This window comes from Oenanthe melanoleuca, chromosome 3 (assembly GCF_029582105.1).
Source record: "Oenanthe melanoleuca isolate GR-GAL-2019-014 chromosome 3, OMel1.0, whole genome shotgun sequence".
Taxonomy (NCBI): Eukaryota; Metazoa; Chordata; class Aves; order Passeriformes; family Muscicapidae; genus Oenanthe; species Oenanthe melanoleuca.
Window position 1 is genome coordinate 78672650 of NC_079336.1, and position 16722 is coordinate 78689371.

General features: G+C 37.5%; 1 protein-coding gene across 2 annotated transcripts in view; it reads left to right on the forward strand.

The window, feature by feature from the left end:
- The window catches only part of PLD5 (phospholipase D family member 5), a 155730-nt gene that overhangs the window by 107169 nt on the left and 31839 nt on the right, over window positions 1-16722 (forward strand). For both annotated transcript variants that reach the window (XM_056486795.1, XM_056486796.1), the window contains one exon: window positions 1636-1750. In XM_056486795.1, coding sequence (XP_056342770.1) covers window positions 1636-1750 — 115 coding nt within the window. The remainder of the gene's footprint in view (window positions 1-1635; window positions 1751-16722) is intronic.

The window sequence follows — 16722 nt, forward strand, 5'->3', positions numbered from 1 at the left end:
GCATTTGGAACTTCACACAAGGCGTGTTTTTGTTTTCCTGTTCTGTTAGCTATTCTTTAATGCTTTCACTGTGGCAGCATTTTGTTCTCTGACAAGTTCTTGTGGGCCCTGGGATGAGCAGGGAGCTATACTATGGATTTGAGTGAGCAAGCAGGCTACGTTACAAAAGTAAAACAAACAGTAGTTCTGTTTCCATTGCAGCCTCTGGCTGATTGGTAATTTTGAGAAAGCTGCATTTTAGGGGGATGGGTATTTTAACTTTGGCACATATCTTCAAAATAAGTGAATATTAAAAAGTAGGTCTGTATTTTAGACAGGGGAAGCACTATTTTCTGTGACTATGTAATGCTTAAAGCCCAGCAAGGCTCAAAGTGTCAACCTTTCTAGGCATTTACAGGGCAAATTTCTAGGCTTTCCACTGTCTGCTGCTAATGGGTTTTCAATGTGTGGGGAGGCTGCTGTCTGAGGTCCATGCTGTGTCATATTATATCATCCCAAACTATTATTTTTAGTAATTTTTGTTGAACTGAAAGATCTTTTAAGATTCTTGGTTTGTACAGAGAATTATGTAACATGTTTCTGTGAAGAGCTTTATCTTCTCTACCTGTTTCTTTGGAAGTTAGTGTATAGCTGTTGCTTTTTTGGTTTTAGGTTTACCTTGGGGCAAACATTACATTGAATCTAAAGTGAAGGTAGGGTAGGCATTTTGTCAGGTGCGTAAGCCCAAAGTCTTTCTGTATTGGACTGCTAATTGAAAGTGGTGTCTGCAGTACTAAGAGTAGAAACAAGGAGGTGAGCTCTGACTATAATTGTAGTAACAACACAGGAATGATACACTGGAGAGTTTATTCTTCAGGTAGTCTAGATGGATCTTACTAAAGTTTTTTATTTAATTTAAAATATTGAACCTAAAATTTAAACATTTGCAATGCAATCAGAAGTTTTATTTCTTGTTTGTTTCTTGAATATGGGAAAATGTGGCGATTAAAAATTATATTTTTCATATGGAACAAATGTCTTCATTTCTGTTTTGGCATATATCCAGCTCAGTATGACTTTCCTTTTATTGTTCTGTGTTATAAATAGGATTTAAATAGTAAAATTTTACAGCAGCATAAAAAGTAAATGCACATAAAATACCTACAGGTCATTGTTTTCCTTCTTGGTATAACTCATCTAAATATGAGTATGCAACTACTTGGCAATGTGTTGTACTATGGTTAGAACCACTTGCAAAGATATCACTCAATGCAGAAAAAATGTAATAAACAGTTTTCTTTGAGCTTTTAATACTAAGTCAACAGACTGTAATTATTTAGAAGAAAGTTAATGTGAAAATGTACTTATGCAGCATAAAACCCCTGGAGAATTCATTTTCTGCCTGACACCTGACACCTTGTCAGTATTACACAATCTGGGAATAGCAAGAAACCTTACTGGCCTTCAGAACAGAATTTCTCCAAGAAAAAGAATTTGAGTTGCAAACCTTTAGGGTAGGTTTAATCATATCTAGAAACATAGTTACTCCGATATTGTTTATAATGTTTTTGTTTAAATGTTTTTTAAATTTGTTGATATGCAGTTTGATCAAATCTGTGTCTAAAAGCTTCTCCTTTCCTTTAATGTTCTTCCCAGGGTCAGCGTCTTTTTGAAAAATTGCTTGAGCTGGCGTCCCGAAATATTGAGATAAAACTAGTGAGTGATAAACTGCCCGTGGAATCCAAGGTATTAAACGACTTGAAAACAAAGGGTAAGACCAAGGTCTTTATGTTGTTATGGCATTGACTGCTGTGTGGTGCTCCTGTCATTTAAAGTGCAGACTCAGATGGTGCATGAAATGCACACTGCTGGTGTTGCACTCTTACCCTGTAACCCTGCAGCTTTCTCTGTCCCAGAGATGTCAGAAGTCTGAAGCTGTTACTGTAGCTGGTGTTTGCAGTTTGCCAGCCAATAAAGAGGCAGTACATCATTAGATAGGTGTTTACATTCCCTGTTGCCATTTTAAGAGTAGGCAGTGTAACCTGAGAGTCTGGGCTAACACCTTGTGGGACAAGATACTTTCCCTCTTTTGAGAAGTAGCAAAGGAAATTAATAAAACAACATGTGCATGGTGCTGATGATTCTGAAGCACTGGAAAACAGACCATTGGTCAGATACAGCCAGCTGACAAGGTTTTCTTTGCTATGTGTATTTCTTTGGTCTCTGCTTTCCTAATGTTATTTTGAGGCTCAAGAATCCCTATCCAAAGAGGGATTGTATATTCACTGCATGAATGAACTTCTTTTATGTAAAACCATGTGGAAAAATAGTAAAGAGAATTTAAGAATTGCTGAAAGAAATTAGTCTCTTAGGAGTTCTAGCAATCTCATACACATTTCTCCTATTAGTTATCTATATCTGATAAAAGCATGATTTTAAGGGTAAGATAAACTTTTCAAAGATCAAAAAGAATGTAGGTGTTTTGATGGTGATGATTTTTGAAAAGATGCCTGGATGGATCACAAAGGAAACTCTAAAAAATTTAATTAGGCAAAGGATTTGTTATGTGTAGTAGCACCCTAACATAGCATGACTGCTCATGGTGAAGAATAAAGGGCACCCTTTTCCCACAAAAAATCAATCTATGTTTAAATTCTTTGTAATTTCTTCACTGCACAAGAATATTACTAATGGAAGTCCTTATGCCTGAGGGAGATTGACTTTTAATAAAGATTGGCATGTTATTTAAATTTAATAAACTTAAATTTAATTTAAAAATTAATAACTATAGATCCTCATCATTTCATGACACTACCTATTCCAGGGATTTGATGACTTCTGCTACATAACAAAGAGATATTGATCCTTTGATAGCCAGTAAGAATATATCAAATACTTGTCAGATATATGTGGAGTGTCTTTTTCTGATGTATTCAGAAAGAAATAGGTATTTTAACATTAATGTCAGTGAAGATGTCTTTTAAAAAGTTGTTTCTTTTCCCTGTGATTCTAATATCACAAATTTCTATGAGTCAGAGAATAGCAGAGGCAGGCCTGTGCATTCATATCAATATACTGGCAACAGATATTTTAAGTATCATTCATTAAAAATAGCCAATACCAAAAATCATCCTTTTCCCAAAAAAGTGAAGATAATTTTTTAGCTAGAAAAGGGGGAGAAATGTTTAACACTTCTATTTATGTGGGAATTAATCCAACTTGTGAACTTAAAAAAACCCCACAACACAGACTTTTACAATCTTACTAGCGTCAGCTTCCCTTATGCCTTTTTTAGATTTCTGAGACAGAAAATCATACAGTATTTAACTGAAATGAATAATATATTGGTGCTCTGAGCTACAGAGGATTGGAGGAAGTTGCTAATAATTCTTGTGCGTTTTGTTGAACCCTGGAATTGTATATATCATTTTGTACTATTGGCCTTTCTCAAACATCAATATTACAACTTTTTTTTTCTCATTCCATGTTTTGGTCTGCTAATTTCTACACTGATATTTTTATTAGAATGTCTTGGTTATGGCAAGGTGATTGCCAGCTCTGTTGAAATTCTTTCACTCATTTAGGTTTTTTGTTTGGTTTTTATCTCCATGGGAGCTAGATAAGTCTTTCTTTGGTTTTGCATTCCTGAAAGGAAATAAATTAGTTTTCCATTCAGTCAGATTTAGTTGTCTTAATTTTATGTTGAAATGAGTAGAGTAGTATGAGCAGTTTATGGTATGTCCTGTTTGTGTCAAATAGAAGCTAAGTGTGAGGCTAGCTTAAAAAATAAAAACAGATACCATTAATCTTTGCTATGCTATCCTGGAAAAGCTATCCACCTAAAATTCTTAATCTTTTTGTTTGTGAGGTGCTGGCATCCTCAGAAATCAGCCAGAACTAATCATTGAAAGGGAACTGGGCAATATCCAAGAGAACTTGGACTTATAACCATGAAGACAATTTTTTTCTCCTGCAACTGGTCACATTTGTCTTTAAAATATGCCATACATCCCATTTTAACAGATCCATTCCTCTCCTGGTGAAGAAAGCAGTAAACAAGTCAGTAGCTCAGCCAAGTTGTGATGCATCTCAGGATGGAGGACCAGAATGTATTTGTCTGAGCAGACCCAAGTCCTGACTTGTGGTGTCAGTCTGAATTAGGCAGCAGAGAGCCCAAATACTGTTTATCAGGGTTTCATCTCTACTACTACTCTGATTGATCCTAAGCAGCAAATGGGCTTGGCACCCAAGCCATGGGCAGTAGTATGGACAGAAAGCACATACACAGCCAGTGGGACTCTGGGAATTTGATGCCTTTCTGAGTCTGCCTTCACCTTGCTAGGTGAGCATGGGTTTGGCTCTTCTTTCCTAGTCTCCAAGCTGTTCTGCTGAATATGAGAGAGAATTGCTATTGCATGAAGGGGATGGAAGATTCTTGCCTTTCTTTTCAGCACACAGTGATCAGAACCCCTGGGCTGGGCTCTCATGTGGTGCAGACTGGTTCCTAGGGCCAGGATGAGGGATAATTTTGGCCATGGATGTGCCTGTTAATATGTTGTCCAGGAACCTTCAGGTAGCATGCCCTGTCTGTTATAAGTAGTCTCAACAAAGTGGAATCGCTTTAAACATGTGGGATTGCTTGAAGACCAGTACTTGGTTATCCATATGTTTTCATGCAGTGTTTTGGCTTTTTTGCACAAGGAACCATGGTAGGCTCCTGTATTTCTACATCTCAACACAGGTATTGAGACCGTTTCTGTCAGATTATTCCAGCATATCTCCTTTTTCTAGGCAGGCATGCATTGAGTCCCTTTGTCTCTTCTCCCCATTTCTAAAGAACTGTAGGAAGCAGTTTTCATAGATCTTTTCCAACACAATGGTGCATCCTACCTGGAGTCTCTCCACACATCCTTCCTCTGCAGCAGCTGTCCCTATTGATTAATCAAGGAGAAGGTTGAAATCTGACTTCAGATGTGGGCTGGGTGGTGAGATAAAGCATAACTTATGTGGATGGGGAGCAGAACTGAACTGATGTGGAGTAAAATCAGATTAGTAACTCACAGGTGCAATGTTAATGCAGGCATCTGAGCTAGCTGTGAACCTGCAGGTTTTTCATCACTCCAGTAATTTTTTTTTGCCCTGTCTATGCTATCCTGACTTACTTGAGGTAGCTGTAAAGCAGGGGAGCTCGATTACAGGAGTCCAGTGCTGTGGTGTGAAACGTGGATTGATTTATTGTGCTAACACGTACCACACTGTGTCAGCTGTGGTGACAGGATTCTCTGACTGCCAAGATAATGTACATTTGCCAATAATTGCTGGACTGTGGGAGTGTTATTTAGTTGCAAAACTAAGCAAGCATAAATGAGGAAATTCTAATCCCATAGCATATATTTATGATAGACTTTAATTACATTATCAGATTCTGTATTTTGTATAGAATACCTGGCTGTAGTTACCTTGTTGTAATCTTGCCATATTAATCAGAGGTTTTCCTTTATATAGAATGAGAATACATCAAACATTTAATGCCTAAGGCAGTTGATGTTCATTCAGGGGATATTATTTCTGCTGGTAATGGCTAGAATCTTTTTTTATCTTCATATTTAATGTATGTCTCTAGGCTTTCTTCATTGCACATCTGCCAGATCCTGCACTGAATGCAGAATGATTAATTTTCTCATAGTCCTTTCCATGCTGTTTCTCACTGTGGTATCTGAGTGCTCTGCAAATACAGTATTAATGAATTTCTTTTTACAACATCCCTGTTACGTGAGGTTTCTTGCTGTTTCTGCCTCTTGGGAACAACCAGTGATTATTGATGGCAACACAGGCACCAGAAGCCAGATCTGAGCATTTGTTTTCTATAGTCACAATTAAAATTTTAAATAGTATTAAAAAAAAAAATAACCACATTTAAGTTCTTCCAGCTCACATTGTCAAAATTATTACTAAACAGACTATAAAGTATGATGTATTTTTATAGGGCATATGTATATCCATACTATGCATAACTGTATTTTATTCTCTTGTGGAAAGGTAAGTCTGTCTTCAGACAAACTTTGGCTCATTGTGTAAACAAACATATTCTTCTTTATCCTCTTTGTAGTGTGACAGTAGCTTACTAATGCTTGTTTTCATGGTTATTGTTTTAGCCTTTCCTCAGCTGTGGCTCAGTCTACCAGACTGAAACGTTTCTTGTAACCCTCCCTCTCCTTCACATTATTATGTACCAGTCTTTGTTCATCAGTAACATTTGAATAGCGCTGTCTCCAATTAGCAGGTTGTTGTGTTATTTCTCACGTGTACAGAATCTAAATCCCTTACTAATTGCTGTCTTATTTTAGCTGATGGCATTCATGCTTTTTAAGACATACCAAAGGATTTTCCTTCTTCAATTTGCATTGCTTCCTTCCTTTTCTATTTCTTGTTTTCCCTGCTACTCCTTTTTTGTGAAGCATTTTTTCATATATTTAAAAGGAATATTTTGTCTTTTGTCAGTGGTGGCTAAGGCAGATAAGAAAAGAGGAGTCTGTCCATGTCACAGTGTGATCTAAGGAAGAAATATCATCTAAGTCAACTAATCACTTTTGTGTATTAGCAAGGAAACCAGAGGATAATAGGAAATCGTTGTCATAGGGCAGGATCCAATCCCTGGATCACATGTGCAGCTGTTACTCACTGAGCAGTTCATGCACATTTGCTCGGGATTACAGTCTTGCCTTAGATACAACCAAAACAGAAAAACTAAACTTATGTTGTTGCAGGGTGACAAAAAAAATGAGTACATAGTAAAGCTCTAGAAATGTTTTATGCATTGAGTTGTGCCCTTTATATTACAAACACTAACAGATACCATTCCATGACAAATTAAATCAGGTTATATCTGGGCAGCTGCATGATCCCAGCTTCCTCTTTGCTCTCCCCACCATATGTTGTCCCTGCCTTTTTCCTTGCACCAGTGATCATGTGTTGAGACAGCTCAGGGGCTGATTTGGCTACAGGCTGGAGTTTTTTTTTGGCTAGCTTAATTGTCATTTGTGTTAGATTTCTGCATTAGTGAGCATGTGGTCTCACAGGCTGGGGGCAACAAAGAGAAGGGAAACACGTAGCTGGGCTGGATAAGGGTGGAATTTCCAGGACCACTGGAACCTGGTTGCAATAGGTTCCATCTGCCATGACACCATAAAGCTGAAGTTCATGTAATGTCAAGAAACATCTAGAAGTTTGAGGGTTTCCTGTACAGGAAATATAAGCATGGCACAGTGGACAGCAATAGTAAATACAGTTTATATAAATGATGAAATATGTTTAATTCCATATTCTGTCTGCTTCTGTTGGCACACTTAAGGTGCTGCATAGTTTTAGAGCTGGGATGATTGTGGGGCATGAGTTTTTACCATTGGCCACCATCATGTTGTCTTTCCCTGTCTTCTTGTGGAGGAAGGGAAGATATAAATTTTAACATACCATAGAAGAACTTGTGTGATTAAAAAAATGGAGATAATCTGGGAGTATCAGAGCAGTTTCTTCTTATTAAATAAGCTGTGAGTTTGGCACTTTTTTAGAACTAGAGCCTTTGTGCAAGCACTAGGAATGTGAAATTGACCATTTTGGAGAAAGCAATATTTTTTTCTGGAAAAGATAAAGCTATAAGACTAAGAGGGAACATTTCCTGATAAGTTTCTTTGAAGTTTGGGTCACTGAAGTCTTTTGACAGACACTGCTTGGGCTGATGACATGGATTTATATTAAGCTCAGAATACTTGGTTTCAGTATAATTAAAAAAATGTTCAAAATCTGGGGACAGTGGTCTTGAAAGAGATAAGACAAGAGCTATCACTAGCAATTTTAAGGATAAAGTAGAAAAACCTCTGTGATGAATGGCCTCATAGCTCTGGTGCATGGGAAAGATCTAGATTGATTTCAAAGCTGGATTTAATAGTTCTGTAATGATTTGGAAGAAGAACATGAACTTATGTGCTTTAGGACACTAATTTGAAGATAAGAAGGGTTTTTTTTTGGTGTTTTTTTTTGTTGGTTTGTTTTTGTTTTTGGTGGATTTTTTTTTTTTTTTTTTTTTTTGTTTGTTTGTTTGTTTGTTTTTTTGTTAAGAACAATCATTCACTAGAACAACCTTCCTCAGGGTCATGGTAGAGTCTCCATCACTGGAGGTTTCCAAGATGTGGCTGGACAGGGTGCTGGATAATCTCATACAGACTCCCTTTTTCCACAAAAACTGGATCAGATCTTCTGAGGGCTCTTTTAACCTGGCATTTGCTGATTCTAATTAAGTCTCTAATTCCTCTTCATATTAAGATAATATTGGGAATCAATGCAAATACTCTGCAAAGACTAAGAAGAAAATACACTCCGTTCATATAATGGGAAGCTGGAATCCCGAAGGTGGATCTTGAAGAGATTTCTGCCTGTCCAGATGGCCAGTTTTTGCACAATGTACCATAAGAATAATAATGCCTGATGCATGTTCCATTGGAGTATAAAGAGTGCTCTTGACAGCTGATGTTCAGTGGATGGTTTTACATAAGGCATTGAATGGATCTGTAGCTCTGTTGCTTTCTTCATGCGTTTCCTAGGCTGGATTCTCTGTGAGTGTGTGTGAGGGAAGGATATTAAGATGGGGGAAGTTCCTGTAGCTCTACCAAAACCAGATTTTTTTCTCCTATGATTTTTCATGAAGAAGTAAGCAGGATTTTTTTGAGGGATGAATCTTCCTGAAGGAAGCATGTAATTTGGCTCTCAGTTTCATAGAATTAAATAAAGATGCATGTGAGCAGAGGGTGAGAAATCTCTTCCATTCCTTTGAAATCATAAATATTGACATTCTTCTAAAGCTCTGTCACACTTGAAAATATGGGAGTGTAAAAAAGGCAGCTAATGAAAATTCCACTGGCAACACCTTTGACATCTGATTTTAAAATTTATTTTTATATTTTAATTTATTATGAATCAGCCTTATTCAGTTTTTATTATGAATTTAGACAACTTGGGTACCACAAAAGAGCAGATGCATGCTTTGATTTAACTTTTATTAGTTGCTGCTGAAGAATGCTGATATTTTCTCAAAAACTTTAAGCCTGTGACAAGCAATCTTAAAGCCAGTTCCAAGATGGAAGATCTCATTAAGTTATTTGACTCTTAGAATGCATAGTAGCTTTGACAGAGTTCTCTGTAGTGAGAATTACCAAGCTGAATTTCCAAAGCTGGCTGTATCCATTTTAAAGGAAAGAAGCAGCTACTAGTTTTGCATCAGAGATTCAAGCATTCATACCTAACATTGAGGCAACACTAACATGCAGAAACCAGGTTTGTTTTTGGAGAAACATCTTTCTGTTTAGGCACCTGAGCTGTCTTACCTCAGTTTATGTTGCACAGTGTGCACACATCCCCAAACATCTTGATCACAAGGGAATATTCAGTGCTGGTTTTATGCCTATATCAGAACTCATATGCAGCATTTCTTACTTGTTTCAGTTGGTGAGCTGGGTCCTGCCATGTAAACCACATCCAACCTTATGAAACCTGACTGAAAAGAGCAGGTGGGGAGTATTTTTATTGCATGTGTGTCAATAACCAAATGTGTTCAACACAGAACATCTGCCTGAGTTGCAGAGGATGATGTTGAAAATCTTGCTCTGTCTGGAAGTTTTTAAAGTGCCATTTTTTACCTTACAGCTGTCTGCCTTACCAGGCACCTGACAGATGGAAAGCAAATCATTTAAGCTAGTATTGAACATCTTAAACTTCTTAAAACTGAGCTTGAAATCACAAAGATTTAGAAAGAGCAGAAGACATTTTGTAGTTGTGCTCCCTTGGTCCTTCCTACTTGAGTTCTGACAGTTTGCAGAAAATCTTTTAATCTGTGTTTGCGTATAAAGATGGCTGTAGTAGTCACACATTCACTTGGGATGGAAGAAACCTGGCTTCCAGTCCCTACTTTGCTTCTGCTCCAGATACATTTTGAAAAACATGTCTTAGCCTTAATAGTAACAGAATAGTTTTAATGTTGTGATTGTAGAACAGAATTTTAAAACTTCATTGAAGAATCCATCCTTCTGTGCAATTCCAAATGAGGAACTGGGGTAAACAACATACTTTCCATCAGCATTGCCTGCTGCCTAGTTTGGATGTCTTCTAGCTCAAAAAAATACAATAAACTGGTGATAAGCCAGTTTTTATTATAGTTTCTACAGGAAACTAAATGTCTAATCTGGGAATGAAACTTCCCCTGGATATACAAATATCCTCATTTTAGCCACCATAATAGTTAACAAACAGCTTATTTTCTCTTGTGAGCCTGAGGCACATTAACTTTAAAAAGACTTAGGCATAGCCTGGCTTACAGAATTCTTTAGCAGGAGAGAATTAGCAGTATGAGGTTGTCACATCCACAGCCAATAGAGGAAGAAAAAAACCCAAACAACCATCACAGTAATTTAAATTCTGAAGGCAGCCAGGGCCTTGGGTTACTCTGGCTTATTTTGCGAAAAGGGTTCACTTAAGCCAAAAATTCTGTGTCTTTTAGAGCCAGATATGTAAGCAATAAATTCTGATTCTGAGCTCTACAGCTTCTGTGTCTGTAGGCTTAGAAATGAGTACCTTTGCTGAGAGAAATGGCTGTGTACCCAAAGACAAAACCCTCTCATTAGCAACGTGCACTTTTGCATTATAAAATACTGGTTGTGCTTTCCAGTATCTGTAGTCACCATTTCAAAGATGCATAGGTAAGTAATAATACATTCATTTATTTAATTTTCTACATTAGTCAAGGACAGATGTACTGTGAGGTGTATTTGTTAGGGACAGATGTATTATGAGGCATATTTAAGATGTTAGGTGTTTAGTAGAAATAATATCATCATTCTTCTGCTTTGAAATTTGTAATTGAAAAGGTCTTTCAGGGTAGATTGGTCAGTATTTTAGTACATAATTTCAGTTTGCAAATATTGCACTCTATTCTGGTACTAATGTGTGTGTATTCATGGATTTGGCAGCAGTGGGCACTTTTGTATTTAGTAAGTTCCAGCACAACTATGAGTGTTTGTAATCCAGCCAAAGTGCTCTTGTCAGGTAGGACCTAGTCAGGTCCCACATAACAGCTTGTGCCACAGGGATCATCTTCAAATCTTGCTTGGTGGTTCACATGTTGGAATGGATTCTTCCCGTATGGAACTATCTGCCTGGAGTTGCTGACACTCTTTAGTACAGAGGAACCAATAATGGATGGCATTAGCAGAAATTAGTTGTGACATTTTTAAAACATATGGATAGCATGCAAGTTCCTACCTACAGCTACTAAAAGAGCTGGTAAGAGCTGCCAGGGCCATCTGAGCTAAGAAATCATTCGTTAGGTAGCTGCACTCCCTTTGCAGAAATTTTGGCATCCCATGCTTTCTCTTGTATGCAAAAGCACTAACATTATCTCATCCTGAAAAGACATGAAGGCTAATGGTCCTAAAAGGGTCCAAGGAAAACAATTTAATTTTGGTCATGTGACTTTCACATACTTAATATTCACTGGAAGCCTGACTGTTTTCTTAGAGCTGTACCTTGGTCAGTCAGCGTGGTGTTGCTGGTATGATTTGGTATATTATTGATTGCTACTGTTTTGCAAGCAGGATCCAGCCTTCTCAGAGGGGCTGTTTTGTCTCTCACCTTCAAGTTTTGTATGTCATCTAGGCTGAAATGTAACCTCAAACCTGGACAGCTCTGAGAAGACCTGAAGTGACATGACAAAGACACTTGTATTATGTTCTTTTAGCTCCTTTGCTGCTTAGCTCAATCAGTATAACATTTCTGCTCCAAACCTGATTAAGTACTGTGTGCTCAAGAAAAACTAATAAATGCCTAAACCAAAGTGGCACTCTTTGACCAACACCATTTAGTTTTCATTTGGTGAACACTTTGGAAAGGCTGCTTAGCTGGGGTTATTGTGTACAGCAAAACTGTAGCATAAAGTAAACCCATGTGACCAAAGCTGGTTTATATGTTAGTTACCAAGAATGGTCTTTGTAATAAGGATTTGTCACTATGATGCTAATGCTGCTCTTTCTGGTGATTTCCTGTAGCAGTTTCCAAATTACCCTTTGTCTTCTACAGCACTTTGGTGTGTTAAGAATTTTTACCCAGCCTAATGGTTGGAAAGCAAATTACATTACAACAGAAGATCCTTCTGTTATTCAACTGGAAACAAAGTTCTCAGAGTGATATCTCTGTGTTACTCTCCATCCTTTACATCTCTTTCTGCACATCCTTACAGAGCAATTGTCTCTAATGTTTATCCTTGAGAACAGAGTGATTTCAGCCCCTTTTCCATCCTTTGGACAGAATATTAACTTTCTATAGTGTGTGAGTATTAGTAATTATGTAGTATGGAAATTGACAGTCATTTCAGTGACTCAAAGAAAAACAGATCCCTGCTTTTAATCTCAGTAGTCTTGTTAGCATTAAAGTGATGGACAAAAGTGCCAACAGTTATAGGACTGCATAATAACTATACTAAGCTTCAAAATCACTTCAAAAGAACATTGTGGTCATTGCAATGAGAAGCTTTCAGAAATAAGAGTTCCTAAGCAAAGGACCACAGAGCAGCTGTTCTCAGCCCTAAGACAAGGGATTGTAACCAAGTCCATGATGTGATATTGGGACTTGAAGTGCCTGTGCTGCCTTCTGGTCTTGCTTTCTTAGACATCCCAGTAGCCAACTGCAAGCAGTCAAGTTTCACAGCCCCTGTCCTGTACCCTGCTGCCGTCCCAAATGGCTCTGAATTGGTCCATCTTTGTCTCTTACTATCCTCAAGCTAATTCTCTCTGTCCTGTGTGGTTTGGACTAGAAAAAGAAGTCTTGCAAACCTGATTATGCACCAGTTCAGAATGTCACAGGGGAGTAATGTACCTATATTCCTGTCCTTCATGGGCAGTTGCTGATATTTACACTGGAGAAATGAAACAATATTAGTGCTCTAGTCCCCCTGTGGTGCTAAAATCCTCTGTGATTTCAGTGTGCAGTTACTTTAATTGACTGTATATTATGTGTGTCCTTCACCCAGATAATAAGATAGAATCTGTGGAATTGTGGCTTCCTTTTGTTTTGCTTTCTACATTTCAAGTAGGCTGTTTGGAAGAAAGTCAATCCGTGTCAAAAATCATCTAACAGACAAGCTATTGATCTGCATCCCCTAGGTATTTCCTCAAATTAAAGCATTTTTTTCCCATGCACCTTTTGTTTTTTCTCAGTCCACTGAATTTTTCTGATTTTGACATGGGGGCATGTCCATTTTTCTCTTTAAAATGCCATTTAAATGATTGAAGTATCTGGGTAACCTAGGCAAAATAATGAAGTCCTCAAAATGCATCTAGTTAGACTAGTTAGAACAATAGTAAATCAAGTGTGAGACTCTTCAGTCTGCTACAGCAGAGCTGCAGTGTCTATTGTATGTGCTTCCTTTGGTGAAAGAAGAGGCTGTAGAAGTGTACTGTTCTTTCAAGAACCTTTGATTCATGGTAATAAAAAGCTCAGCTGCAGTTGTTGTCTGGACTAAGAAAGCAAGAAGAAATTCCCAAAGTCCTAAATTGCAACAACCATCAGAAATCTGTGTTTATTTTGGGCTGTATATCATGAGTTAATACCTGTGGAATTCCTAGCACATGTAAACAAAGTAAAATTAGGACCAATCTGAGTATCCCAAAGCCTTGGTTAGCCTTAGAACTCTTAAGAAAATGTATTTTTTTCTTTCCACAAATGTATTTGGCTTGAAGAATATACCATACTGCTTATGTAGTTATAAAATAAAATATGTTCCTCAAGTAACTGGAGTGAGAGGGATTGAATGAATAATGGATGGATATGATAAATGAAACAATGAAAGAGTAGGCAAGGGCAAGAGTGAAATTATGAACTGAGGATGAAGTATGAAGAGAGTGAAGGAGAGGGAGGATGAATTATATTGGGGGAAAGTATCGGGGAAAATGAAATAAGAGGGAGAAATGAATCAGATAAAACCGAAGGTCAGAAAGTGAAAACTGAATAATTAATTTAGGAAAAGATCAGAACAGAATGTTGCCAAAAGGTGAAGCATGTTATTGGTGGACTTATGACAACATGGAGAGAAAAATAATTACCATTGAGATAGAAGTGACCTGAAAAAAATGGAGAGTAGTCAAAGGCTGACTCAACAAGATAACAAGATATAATCAAAGGAAAGAGGTTGGGAAAATGGCTTAGAGACAAGGGAGAAGTAGTGAAAGGAAATGTCTGTGCTGCTGGCAGACCCAGGTTACCTCTGGCTGTGCCTCAGCTTTTCTTGCATGGCCACAGCCAGGTCAGCTGGTGCTCTTGGCTTTTGGTAGCCTGCAGATAATATTAGAGGGCTGCTCAGAGAATAACCTAAAGAAAGTTCGGGGAAAAAAAAATAGATTCTGTACGTAGATATTGGAAAAATTAAAAGCAGTAGACACACAAGGAGGCAAAGTCTGTCCTCACCTCTTCACCTGCCCTGGAGCACCTCACCTTCCAGAACTGAGATTTATTTCTCCTTCAGGAGAGGAAAACTGACAGAACCCAAAGCAGAGCTCCAGATGTCTGAGGAGCACATTTTGAGAATGATGCACAAGTGTTGTTACTGCTAGTCAGCATATTTAGAAGTTGCCAATACTGATGATTTTAGAATATATAAATATCAGAATGAAATCATGTTGCTAAGTTAAAAAGAGAGATAGGGATAAATAGTTGCTGCATTTTTCTTGGTAGAGATTTAGCCTTGTTCATTCATAAAAGGTTGTGATCTTAATTCCTCATGCATTAGGATAAAAAAGTTTCACTGAATTCTTGGATGTTTCATCCAAGAAGTATATAAATAAATATAGTGGTTCATAATGCTAATCTAAGTAAAGAAAAGTCTTCAAAAGGAAGTGGGTTAAGCAGTGTGCAAGTTTACTAATCTCTCTATTATATTTAAAATAGCTTTCTTTTATAGTAAAAACATATGCAATTATACTTAGGCAAAGAAAGAAAGCTACAATCCAGCTTTAATAATGCTTTTACTGATTGTATTATAGTCTTCCTTTAAGGGGTAATGTGCTTTGTTGCCTGAATCAACTAAGTAAGAAAATTACTTTTCCCAGTCTCCAAAGCAATCACTTATATAGCTTTGTCTAGTAAATGAGCAGTCTACTCTCCAATAATGAAGGGCAAAAAAAGATGTGGAATTTTTTTTTTAATATTCTAGCAAACTTTGTTGTATATGAGTTCTCTTGCAGACTCTACTGAATCATCAGACTCTCAGAACAGATTTGTACTAAGAAAATGCTATTTAAACGAATGCTGAATTCTGCTAAGGGGAAAGAATTGAACTGATCATAAATGCTCTCATTATTCAAAATTTTGTTCAAAATTTTCTGTGACTTGATGTGAAATTCTTCAAATAGCTCAAAAAGAAGCAAAAATTTATTTAAAAATACTGATATCAGAGTCAAGGCAGTAAAAAATTGGGATTTTTCTCAGGTTTGTTATATCAGGCAGCAACACTTTTTAAAAGAGGCCAAGATGTTTACTACTTTTGATAAAATTACTAGAAAGAAAGGAAAAGTTGTTTGGAGCTTTTTAAATTACACTAAATTATGTGCCCAGACTCAATTTAATTTTTTTAGAGACAGACTAAAATCAGACCCCTAAACTTTGGCATAAGCATTAAGAGATTCTTTAGCAAATACAGTACAGAAATCCCTGGCTTCAGAGGCCACATCTAGGTTGAATAGTGTAGTTGAGCATTCCTTTCCTGTCTTGTTCTATGTAGTGAGCTATATTGTTATCTGCTTGTTTTTTCTATTGGGTGGCAGCATATGGTTCTCAAGGATCTGCTGTTGCCCTGGATTTCCATCATTGGAAGGACCAGAGATCTATAATTACATGAGCTGATTCCTTCTTTGACGTGTAAAATTCTGTGTATAGGTTAATTAAACATGTCCACACATGATTTATCAGCTGTGAGGTGGTGAGGCATTGGAACAGGCTGTCCAGAGAAGTTGCTGATGCTCCATCACTGGAACTGTTCAATGCCAGTTTGGATGGAGCTTTGAGCAGCCTGGTTTTCCAGCTGGTGGAAGCCCATGGTAGAGGGGTTGGAACTGGATGACCTTTGAGCTCTCTTCCAGCCCTGATGGATTCTATTCATGGGAAATATGCATGATTCTCTTCATGGGGAAGGACAAGTGTTCTCCAGCTGTGTCTATTCCATGAGTAAAGAGGGGAATCTCTGTCTCCATGCTGTCATATTTGTGATGGACCACTGCCTGTTTGCTGGTGAATCAGAAATTAGGTGTAGCTGGGTGGGTAAGTATTACAAACTAATACTGTCTGGCCTCTCTTTTATCTCTCCCCTGACATGGGATGGGGAGCAGTTTGGTTATATTTCTGGGATTTTTCTGCTGAGTAAATCAAAAAGAGCCCAGCAGGCAGCACAAAATGCATTCATGTGGGGGAGAGCTGTAACACTCCCACACTGAACTCTAGCTACAGCTGGGTACTTAGCTGAGAAATCAGTGTTTTAATTACTTGGGCTAGCAACAAAGGCCAACATTTGACTTCTTCAAAGCCAGTGTAAGGGCATATTTAGATAAATATTACTTTGGGAACTAACTAGCTCCCAAGATGTCATTGAAATTAAATCAGCAATTGCAAAAAATTAATTGTGACCTTTCCTTTGTTCTCAAAAATCTGCCATCC